General features: G+C 42.2%; 1 protein-coding gene across 24 annotated transcripts in view; it reads right to left on the bottom strand.

Moving 5' to 3' along the window:
• PAK3 (p21 (RAC1) activated kinase 3) overlaps window positions 1-12,265 on the bottom strand; it is a 252,318-nt gene that overhangs the window by 69,691 nt on the left and 170,362 nt on the right. For 23 of the 24 annotated variants that reach the window (XM_053201568.1, XM_053201567.1, XM_053201563.1 and 20 more), the window contains one exon: window positions 3,796-3,896. In XM_053201568.1, the coding sequence (XP_053057543.1) occupies window positions 3,796-3,896 (101 nt within the window). Of the gene's footprint in view, window positions 1-1,265; window positions 1,329-3,795; window positions 3,897-12,265 lie in introns of all 24 variants that reach the window. The other variant, XM_053201574.1, reaches the window with a different exon arrangement.

The following is a 12,265-nucleotide window of genomic DNA, read 5'->3' as shown; positions in this document are numbered from 1 at the left end:
AAGAAGGATGGCATCGTGAAAAGCTTTGACAATAATTTGTAAGTTGTATTTACAACCGGGTGATCACAGGTAGCCAGGGGCCATGTGATGAACTTACAAATTTCAGTTCCCAATTCTGGTTCACCATTTTCAGCTTCGCGTGGGAAGTGTCTGTGTGGCTACGACTGAAAGGGTGGCTACGTGGGGACGCTAGATTCAACTTCATTCCCATCGATGTGACTCTTCTGTACTTTGTAGTTAAAGTCGTGGCCGGTGTCACGAAAACTAGATTAAGGATTTCCCACACAGCCAGACTCGGCCTTTGAGTTCCTTTAGACCAGGGGCAGGGAAACCATTTCATTTCAAACCATATATGAGTAATTGCCATGTTAATGCTACAGCTCTGAAGTCTCACTCCCCACAAAAGAAGACCAGAGAAAAGATAACAGCTTTGTCCAAATAAAGCTATTGTCTCCAGTGCTACAGAAACATGCTTTGACCCAACTGGTTGGATTCAGGACATGGGTCTTTGATTCCTGGCATTTGGGGTTACTCCAAGCACAGTGAAAACGACACTTTTACATGCATTAATCACGCAATTTGATGCTAAAGCCTTAAGCCAAATATTTGAACTCAGGAGCCCATGCATGATCCCAGTTCTGATTCTAAGTGCAATTAATAGCATTTGGTTAATACTATAATGGCCAAAGGAGTTATTAAGTGTTACGAAACCAGGTATGCGTTGCACATAACCACTAGAGCAGACATCACTGGCATGGTCATTACCGTAATTATTAGAATATTTGCAGTTATTATACATTCTCATGGCACTTCTAAACTTTTGTGATAAATAAATGTCTGGAGATCACTAGACAGCAGGAAAACATGCTGCCAATTGCAGAAGATCCTTCAGACAACTGTACTTACCACATGGCTACACTGCTGACACAATTTCTTTTGTCTTTTGTAAGTTGAGATAAACTAGTAGTTCATCAATGAAACCTGACCCTTAAATTTGAATGTCTGCCACAGAGGCACATAATCAGAAAGCCATCTCATTACTCCAAACTGACGTACAAATCCCAAAAGTTAAGACAGCTAATGGAGGCCTAGACGTATGAGCATCAGAAGCAGGAGCACATATCAATGCCTCACCACGTGTACAATAACGACCAGATGTACGACAAGCTGGGGATTGTCCCGTGTAGCCCAGGAGAATGGCAGCATGATACGACAGGCCAAGCATTTATCTTATCATAGGAAATGATCATTTATATCACTCATACCATTTTTCCCTCTGATTGACTTGAAGCGACCGTCACAGGTCGAGAGGTCTGGAAAGGGGAGTTCTAAAGTATTTGGGACAAAAATGGCAATATAAAGGGTAAGGACTTGTAATAGTTCAGTACCCCAAATCTCACCTCCCAACCTAATTTTAATCTCAGGGTCCAAGTGTGTACCCAGGTACACAAGATTACATGGGCCAGCTAGCCGTAGGACAATGACAGGCCCTTGTAAGACAACTGAACGACACAGTTCAACAGATGGCTCAAAATCCAACCTAAGCCACCGCAATGATCAAATTCAGTAATATGCCCCTCCCCCCTCTGCACGCACACACGTGTGCACAGACACACACACACACACACACACACACACACACAATAAGTGAGTGGTACCAGGGCAAATAGGACCCAATTTTAAATGCTACCAACAAAATGATTTTAAAAGCTCTTAATCATTATGGTAGTTTTTCAAGTTAGGAAATGTAAACCATCGGTGAAGATAGTAAAAAAGGGAAGAATTTGGCGTCTTTAAATATGACGTGCGGACAGGAAGTTTTCAAAGATCATCAAGAGGCCAACAGTGCATCAGATACCCAAATTTAGCCAGTGTCTTATCTGTATATTTCAAAGGACTTCTAACAACTGACTGCATCCAAACAGATGCTTTATTTTAAATTGGGCTTGGGGGACCAAGGGGCAGATGTTTTGGTTTGGTTCAATTGCATCGAACAGGTTGTTCACAACTGGAAAGCCTGCCCATCACATAACCCACCCACCCCACCCTCTCTGGTTGATTCTTTGGGTTCTAACTGACAGCGAAGTGAAGATGTGGTCAGCAAGATGATGGTGACTCACTTTCCTTCATTTCCATTCAGAACCCCAAAAGAACAAAGAAGGAGCTAAAGATAGATTGTATCTTAAGATGTCAAGCGAGTTGGAAAGAGCGGAAAAAAAAAAATTGGAAAGGAACCAGAATGTCACATGAGAACAGCAGAGGAGAAAGCTTTCACATCATACCACAAAAAGGAAGAGAAAAGAAAAACATGGCATGACTGCAATAAAACCTAAGAGCAGTTTAAACACAAGAAAAGCAACATAGAAAACAAAAAAAGGTCCGAGCTAGAAACATAATGTTCTTAAAATAAAAACAGGGAAGAGTTATTAGACAAAATTTATGGTTTAAGTGCTTTTACTGTTTCAAATGTCAAAAAGTCAGCTTATAAAAATTATTATTATTATTATTATTATTATTATTATTATTATTATTAGTGGTGATGGTGGTAGTTGCAGTGGAGTCAGTAAGGTTATATTTCCGAAGTGCAGCTAAGAGAATATCCTCAAATACAGTAAAGAACAGCGGCCAGACTCAAACTCAAAGCCATTTGAATAATGTCTCTGACTCCAGTAATGAAATTGGTTAAATCCTACCGGTATCTCGACTTTATCAATGACAGTACCTCTTTCTGTTCTCTTCTGCTTGCTACTGAGAGCATAGAAATAATCAGCTCACATCACTTTACAAGGCCAAGATGTTGACTCAGTTTCGATTTTATTCTCGTATTGCTTACTTCCAGAAAAAAAAAAAAAGTAATTTGGCTGTCGATTCAGAGACCTTGGTTTGCTTCTCCAAAGCAAGTTAACGTGTCCCCCTCTCTTTTTTGTTCACTTATTCATATGACAGTCTACTCACTAACCATCAAGTTTTAAAAACAGAAACTTCAATTATTTAATATCTAAAATTATCTCTGGTTTAAGAACCCAAGAATCCGTGGTGATGATACCATCGAAGATTTTTTTTTTTTCTGAAGGCATTCAAAATTACTCATTATCTCAGAATGTACATTTTTATTGAGATCCTTACTAGGATGGAAAAAGGTAGTTGATCCTCCTGGGGGCATATTTCTAGCCACATCTTTTCCTTCATCCATCTAAAGACAAGTATGCCAGATCTTAAAAAAATATATCCAAAGAAGGGCTGAATCTACAGCTATGGTCTTTCTGGTGAATTCTTACTGATATTAATTGTGGATTGTATATCTATAAAGCACATGACCACTATAGCACACGTGATATATCCATAAATATTCTTCCCGAAACATGGGGTTTGTTGTTTTGAATGTCTATAAAATACACCCGTTAATAAGCCTAAAGGTAAGCTATGTTCTTGGGATCAAAGCGGAGAACAGGTCGATTTTACAGAGATTTTTGGTTAGCTTGGTTCACTGATCTGGGTAATCCAGATTCCAATGTAAAGCCCGAATTATTCAGATAGGCTGTCTTTGCTGGTCAAGTTGAATCCATGATTCTCTGATTCACTTCAAACAATAAAGCGCAGACTCAACAGGCTAACTGCGATCAGACATTTTTATGATGGACAAAATAATTTTACCAGTACTCTTGCCACTCTCTAGTTCCACCTGTGATTGTCTCTGTCTGTGTCCATGTCTGTGACATGGAAATGCTTTCTTGAAACCTATTTTCACAAAGGAACTTTTCATGGCTTGCAAAACAAAATAAGGAGCTTACTTACAGTGAACTCCCCGGTGACTGCGTCAAACCCCACATGAATCGTATGTTCAAAGTCTGAAGGAAGAGAGATCTCTGGGCGTTCTTTCTCTTTCTTCTTATTGGCTAAAGGCAAAATGTTAACATGTATTTATTTGGGCTATAGTTTTGTCATCCATAAGTTGTACAATTAGGTTCATGAAAACAGTTACAAAGGTGAAAGACAATCGATTCCAACACGACTTTCACAGTATTCCACTCCAGAAATTACAATTTCATTTGCAGAAGTAGCTGAGAGTTTGACAAAAACGTTACATCCCCATAATTTACAAATTTCCAAAATCCAATTCAAACAAAACTTGTGGTCAAACTGATTTATGTCCTTTACCAGTCGAATAATGTAACCAGTAGGTGTCTAGGTAGATTGTGCTCAACTGGCTTTGTTGGATCAAATAGGACTTACTAAAGAAGAAATTCATTATGCTCAAGTCAAGCTAAGGCTTACTGTTAGAACGGACGGACGAAGGGGAAAACGCTGAAGCTATCCACAAAAGTGTTATGAACTATTTCCATGTTAACCATAGCTGAGTACCAAGCGGCTAGAACTTGTTTAATTTACACGTTTACATTATCAAGCATAGAAGCGTGGTCTTCTTCCAATGAGAACACTATTGCAGATCAATCATGTCACAAATCTTTATCTTTAAAAATGTTTTTAATCATGTCCTACCCAGCACTTTGTTAGTAAAAACAAACACACAAATTGCTGCTTTCTGCTGAATTAATTTTATTTAGTTCTCAGTAACCTCAAACCAATGCCTTGGTTTACGCATTCTAGTCTGTAGCTCTTTTTCCGTGTCCCTAGTATATTCTGTCATATTAGCCACTCAAAATCATTGTCCTCAAGTAGCAGGTTTTTCATACTGACACAATTGTAAATGAGCACATCCCCAGTTAATATGTCAAAAGCCTTTAAAGATATCACCACTGGAGAGATCAAGTTGGGAACTGTAATGAAATTAGTTTATCTTGAAATAGATTCCAGGAGGAAGTTGCTGCGGAAATGTAAAATGGCATCAAGTAGATTCCCTAATAGACATATAAACAGATCTGAGAATGTGACTTTGATCAGGGTACATCTCACACTCAAAAATAATAATAATAATAATAATAACAATAACAATAATAATAATAATACTCACCCTCCTAATAATGGGAAAGTCAGCATGGTTTGCCCAATTGAAACCAGTCAACCTCAGAAATGCCCAGGGTGGCCAATTTAGAACATTCTGGTTCAAATAGATATTTCCTTGGCCTGAATTTCAGACAACATTCAATTAACCATATTATGGATTACTGGTTTTGTGGGTTACCCAGGAGAAATTTTAGATTCAAAACCTTTCGTGTTCAAATGTCATTTTTATGTCTTCTTTTTTCTTCCTACCCTCTCTCTCTGCTCCCTATCTCCAGCCAGAGGACAGAGATATGGGGGAAAAAATATGGAAATTCGAGTAGTAAGAAGAGCAGGACACAGGATTAGGAAAGAAAGGCTGGAGGCAGGGGGTTGGGGGGGGGGGGACAAGGTCACTCAGTGCCTCTGCCTGGCCATAGAACACATTTAGGACTCATTTTGAAAAGTACCTATGTGCCATCTAAACTTCAGTACAGATGTCAGTTTTGCAGCAAGCCTACTTTATTGAATATTATCGTAACCTAATAGTGAAGCGTAGAGGTTTTTTTGTTGGTGTTCCTACTTCGCTGCATGTTTTTGCACCATGGCTACCAACTCACCCTTGTTTGACTGCCATGTTTTCTTGTTCAGAACCACCACAGGTGCCCTTCCCTGCCCTCCCGTCCATATTGGACGTAGTTGACTACCTCTCTATTTCCTTGACAACATGGTCTGATTCTCCTCCCTTGGTGACTGTTCTTTATTTGATTGGCATTGCTTCCCCTTCTGCCTTTTGTAATGCAGTCTTTGGCCTTTAACAATTCCTTCTTGAAACTCATTCCTCATAGATGGCATCCACTCCCAGGTACTATTCCCTAATCTGTGGTTGGCAGGGGTAGATCCAGATACTGTGGGACCAAACACTTCATACAATTTGAGAAGAACAGCCCCGTTTAAGTAAAAACAATATGAAATTGCCTAGGGCCCCTCCTAGGGCCTTGGAAGAGCCCCAGGCAAGTGAGGAACTCTAAAGAGGTTTTATTCACTTTATAGTTCATCTACTCCTGATGGTTGGTGACTTTCTTGGGGTCAAAGACCACTTTGAAAAATCTTTAGAAAGCTGTGGAGTTCCTGCCCATAAAATGTACTGCACACATCTACCCAATTCTGCATATAATTTCAGACGTTCAAAACTCCCCTGGGCTCCAGGATGAGAACTTGTAGCTTAATCTATGTCTTCAATCATTGCATCAACTTGCATTCATGATCTCTCTTACCAGTAGTCTCTCCCTACTTTCCATTAGTATTGACTGAATGTTTGAACCATGTTGACTTGGACATAAACACTCTACCTGAGCTGATCTATATGAATTGGCTTAACGGAGTCACTCTAGAAGACCAAGGCTCTAGAAGGTAAGGATCGCTAGTCCCTTACCACCCTAATAATGCCATTCCCTTCACTCAGGGCTAAGCATAACAAAGGCAGGAAGGAAGCCCAAACTTGCCCTTCCTCCAGTGTCCATGTTCTCTCAGTGAAATGACACCACTAACCACCCAGATCAGAGAAGGATTCAGACTTCAGATACCTCCTCCTTTGGGAGGCCCTGAGCAATGAAAGGATTATGACCCCCCCCCCCCAACACACACACAGGTAATTCAAATAAAAATACTAAAGCGTAAAAAGGTAAGAAAGTCCAAAAAGTTCTTATATGCCTATGATGGTTAGGTCTTTCTAAAAACTACATGTACAAAATAAATATGTGGCCATGTTTGGGGTGCCCCTAATCTGCTGGGCCCACAGCAACTGCTTATTCTGGCTATTAGGTAATTTGGCACTGGCCCAACTGCCCAAGCCATAAACTTGGGAGCTTCTTTGACTCCCACTGTATTTCTATCTGAATTGGTCACCAAGTTATATTCTATCTCCTAGACTCATCTCGAATCCATCATCTTCCTTTTGTCCGCACACACCATTACCTCAGTCCAAGGTGCTAGCATTTCTCACCTAGTCTTATTGCCTCCAATCTTGCCTCCTGTAATTCATTACTTTGTGGCCAGAGTAACCTGTGAAATATACAAATCTGACCACATTCCCGCCCTCATGATTCTTAAATGGCTCCCCATTACCCATATGGCAAAAGTTCATGCTTGTTGGCATGCTACCCAAGGACCTCCAGGATCTGCCCCCAGCTTCCCTCTCCATCGTCTATTCTTGCCATAGCCCCCACTGTCCCACACCCATGTCAGGCTCCCCAAACTGCTGGATTTTCTCTTACTGCCAAGATTTCATGCTAGGCTAAGGCCTGGAAAGTCTTATCTCTTACCATGATTCCTCCCCCTACCTCCTGCACTTTGGGTGGATAACTCCCAGTAGTCCTTACTCTTCACTCTTGGGCTTCCTCTTCTTTGGCAAGTCTTGTCCTGTCCTCCCTCTGCAGACAAAGCTAAATGCCCTTCTCTTCCTGCTCCCACAGACCTGTCCAGGGCAAACTCTGAGCTTGGCACGTGTCAACACTGGAGACTTTACGTACTTGTTACTCTAGCTAAAATTGAGATACTTGACATCAAAGCCTATATTTTATTCATTCTCACATTCCCTAGCACCTGGCTTATGTCTGTACACTTAATGATTACCACTTATGGAATATTCACTTAATCTCTACCACAGTCACATTAGGTAGGCCTTATGATTATGGTTTAATTATTGTTCTCTACATAAGGAAAATGAGAGTGAGGTTCAACTACATACCCAGGGTTATACAGCTGGCAGGTATCAGAGCCAGAGTTTGAACCAAGGTCCTGTGTCTCTAGAACCTAAGTTCTTAATAGTTACACTATTTACTATTCGGGAACATTAAAAAAAAAAAAACTCAACATTTTTGAGTCCTCGTCTTCAGAAAATGTTTAGTATTGAAAGGAGCGTAGATGAGAATTTTTTGTCTTTTGTTCTTTTCAGGAACACTAAAACATATCTCCTCCAGAAAATTCTGCTGAGCATTGGTCGTTTACATTAACATTCAGTCTAACCTGAATCTTGGGTTGATAAGACTCAGCTTGATCAGCTCTGGGTTGGTATCTGCAGAGAGCAGAAGCCCAAATTGAGTACTATTTTCTAAGGGTATCACCCATGTACTACTGGAACACAGAATGAAGGCCACATCATAGACAGCAAAGTGTTTCGCCCTGGGACCCTCTGGGTGTACATGAGTTCTCATTCCAGGGGCCAGCGAACCCCTCCAGAGTCTCTCATCCTGACATCTCTCTCCATTCCACCACCTTTTAAAGAAAAAAAAAAGCCCCTCTAATAATCTATCATCTCCTATACACCCTACCCCAATCAGTATTCTCCATTTCCCCAGTAGCTACAGTTTGCCCCATTACCAATCCCCCTACACCTTCAACCTCTTCATTAAATGTTCTCTTCACTTCTTGCCTCCTTTTCCCAAAATTCACAGTGCATCACTCTCATCTGGGAAACTTATGAGAGAGAAGAGAGATATTAGAGCCTCACCCCCAGAGATTCAGATTCAGTTATTCTGGGGGAGACCCCAGCACCTTTAATGTTTAAAGCTCTTCAGGTATTTCCATTAATCAACTTGGGTGAAAGGGCGACTGGGTGGCTCAGTCAGTTAAGTTTCCGACTTTGGCTCAGGTCATGATCTCACGGTTCATGAGTTCAAGCCCTGCATCAGGCTCGGTGCTGACAGCTTTAGCCTGGAGCCTGCCTCGGATTCTGTTGTCTCCCTCTCTCTCTGCCCTTCCCCCACTCGTTCTCTCTCTCTCTCTCTCTCTCTCTCTCTCTCTCTCTCTCTCTCTCCCTCTCTCTCTCCTCGCTCTCAAAAATAAATAAACATTAAAAAAAAGCAACTGGGGTGGAGAAAAACAACTTTAAATTCTACCCTCCAAGGAGGGTACCACTTCCTCAGATCATTCTGATGGATGCTTCTCATTCATCCCCATCCAATGTCCTTAGGCCTGGAAGAATGGGGGAGGGCAGGGTTGCCCGCTTGTCATTCCAACCCATTTATCTGAGATCAGTACTTCTGCACTTGCCTACAAAGCCCCCTCCTTTGAGGTTATTGCCATTAAGTGCTCCCTAAGTCCCCTTATCCATTGAGGACTTGGGCTCCCAGTCTTCCTTCCTACCCTCAATGCTGACATTGCTCTGTGAAACATGATACATGAGTAGACACTTCTTTCACACTCTTTCCTTTTAACTCCTTGGCCTCCCTCATTTCTAATGAATTTCAGCTCCCTCTGACTTCAGGCTTCTCCCATGGCCACCACTAACGCAGGGGTTCTCAACCAAGGCTGCTCATCAGAATAACCTGTAGAGTTCCATGGAAGACCAATGTCTAAGGCCCACCCAGGACCTACTGTAGCAGGATTTCTGGGGGTGGGACCTAGGCAAATGATTTTCTAAGCTCCATAGATGATGTGCAGATGGAGTGGAGGACCAAAGGTACCCCAGACCTTTTCAATATCCAGAATGACCCTTTCATTGAAATATTAAACTCCGTTATCCCAGCCTCCCATCCTTCTAGCCTTCTCTTTCCAGCCCTTAATCCTATTTTGTTTTTTTATCTCAATAAAGCCTCTAGTTTTTGGATCCCTCCATTTTTAGCCAAGTTCCTAGCTTTCTCCTGCCTAGACTCTTTCGTCCATCATTTAAAATTTAAGTTTCTTTATTTGAGAGAAAGAGTGCACGTGAGTGGAGGGGGGGGCAGAGACAGAGGGAAAGAGAGAGAATCCCAAGCAGGCTCTGTGCTGTCACTGCAGAGCCTGATACAGGGTTTGAACTCACGAACTGTGATATCATGACCTGAGCTGAAATCAAGAGTTGGATGCTTAACCGGCTGAGTCACCCAGGCACCAGTGCTTCATTATGTAAATTGCTCTTAAGCCACTGCCCTGGAAGCAGTGCCACCCTCTGACCTGCTCTTGCAATTCTCCTACAAAAACCTACTCTGATACAATCCAACCATGAAACCTCCTCTTCTATACTGAGGGTGATGAGTTGTTGGAGGAAAAAAAATTACACAGCCATGCAGATTGGTTCATACTACAAAAGTCAGAGATCATAGTTGGGTCATTGATGGCACGTGACAATATTCTTTTTACCCGTCACCAACTTCCTTTCCCACTTATTCTTACTGAATATTCCAGAATGTTTCCACTTTACCCAAACATCTGCCTCACCCTCTCCTCCTTGACTTTCCACATATGAAATTCCTTCTACTTCACTGAGAAAACTGGAGGCCATCAGTTTGGAACTCCTCTGACTTCTCTTCCTCTCCCATTCCAGTTGGGTTGATCTCCCTCAGTAACATCTTCTCATGTCTCACTGGAAGCAATGTTCCCTCCTTCTGCCTAAGGTTTATTCCTTCACTGGTGCTTTAGACGCCAGTCCCTCTCACTTCTCCAAGAGTCTAACACCACCAATGATTGCCTATTATTCTTGTATCTTCGATCTCTCCCTCTCTACTGACACTTCCTATCTGGCCTTTAAGACCTGCTGAGATCTCTTTTGTTGTTAAAAATTAAAACCCTCTGCCATCTCACAACTTTCTCTCACTGCCACAGTCTCTCAGCCTTGCCTTCTTTGGCATAAATTTCTTGAAAAGGCAACCTAGGCTTCCTTAACCCGTACTCTCCAAACCATTGCAACAAGCCTCTGAGGTCTCAAATTAATCTCCTCCTTGAAAATGCCCACTTTCCAGTCCTTACAATCGCTGACCTCTCAGGCAAAACTGACATTGCTGACCATGAAGTTCATGAAATTAAATCCTTGCTGCCATCTTTCACACAATCCTTTCCTAGAGCCTGTTCCCGCATTTCTGGGTCTTCCATTGACTCTAAACGGTAGTTCCCAGGAGCTGTCTGAAGTCCTCATCTCTTCTTACCAACATGCTTCGCCTTTCAGTCACCTCACCTACTTGTATGGTTTCCCATCTACACTAGTGACTCCCTGTATGTCTGTCCAGCCCTGACCTCTCTGCTGTATCCTGACCCCATGGAGTTGCATTTTGAACAGCTCTATCTGGATGCCTCACGAATCCCTCACTCTAAATATTTTCAAAAGTAAACAAATTTTCTGTCTTCTTCCATGTGAAGCAAGAAATTACAACCCCTCCTGTGTTCCCTACCTCACCCTCCTCCAGTTTCTCATCATCTGCTTGGTTTCCTAGCTCTGTTAAGACTTCCTCCTGAGTATTCCCTCTGCATTGTCCTTTTCTGCTCTTACTGATACTGGCTCTTAGGCCAGACACTGTCATTTTTCACCTACTTAACTCCAACAGCTTGATGTGTCTCCTTCCATCCCCCCCCCCACCCCACACACACAATCCGTTCTTCTCCTGGGGCTAGAGTGAGATTTTGAAACACAAATCTGATACCGTTCCTCTGCTTCAATGCTTCCCCATTGGCTTCAAAATCAAATTCAAAGCCCTTAGCATGGCATACACAAGCCCTCCAGGATACTGTCCCAAATTACTTCCATGGCCCCATCTCCCACCCCTCTCCCACCCCCAATCAATGCACTAGCTATTCGGAACTACTTGTAGTCGAATTCAGAGAGCCTCAACTAACAATGTGTCATGCCTGCCTTCATAATGCTGCTCCTTCTATCGAGAAGACCACCCATCCCTTACATGGCAGTTCTACCTCGGTTCAGTGGTCACTTCCTCCAAGAACACCTCTCTAAATTCCCCTCAGTCTTGAACAGATGCCCTTCCTCAGTGCCCACTTCTATATTGCACTTACCACGCTAAACTCTAATCATTGACTGACTTGTCTGGGTCCCTCGCTAGGCCATCAGATCCTTAAAGGCAGGAACTGGGACTTCTTCACCTTTGTAACCCAACATCTATCTTAACACAGTACCCGATTCAATAAATATTTGATGAATAAGCAAATGAACAAATCAATGAATGGATGAATGACCTTCATTATATGAAATGAGACCCAATATCTGGAGACAGGTCATGCCTATCTGCCGTTATGTGTTCATGGATGAGGAGACAATGGTCCAGGTTCCCTAAAAATTCCTTAAGGAGGAGGGGTATGTTCTAACATACTTGTTGTATAGCTGAAGATGATGGTGGCAGCAATGTTGCTGTTTTTCCTCAACAGTGGGGACGACTCTGCACTCATTCAGGCATACCTCTTGCCAGGTGCCACTCCGGGGCCAAATGCATATGTTGGCAACACAGTTGGACAGGGTTCAAGGTACAGCAAAGCACCCAATTTTCCCCCAGATGAAATCCCTGGATGGCGCTATGCTTGCCTTCTCAAAGTGTTTTAGAAGACTGACACCTGAATCTTC

This window comes from Acinonyx jubatus, chromosome X, assembly GCF_027475565.1.
Source record: "Acinonyx jubatus isolate Ajub_Pintada_27869175 chromosome X, VMU_Ajub_asm_v1.0, whole genome shotgun sequence".
In the NCBI taxonomy this organism is placed as follows: domain Eukaryota; kingdom Metazoa; phylum Chordata; class Mammalia; order Carnivora; family Felidae; genus Acinonyx; species Acinonyx jubatus.
Note: the sequence above shows the minus strand (reverse complement) of the source record. Positions and strands in the feature narration are given on the sequence as shown.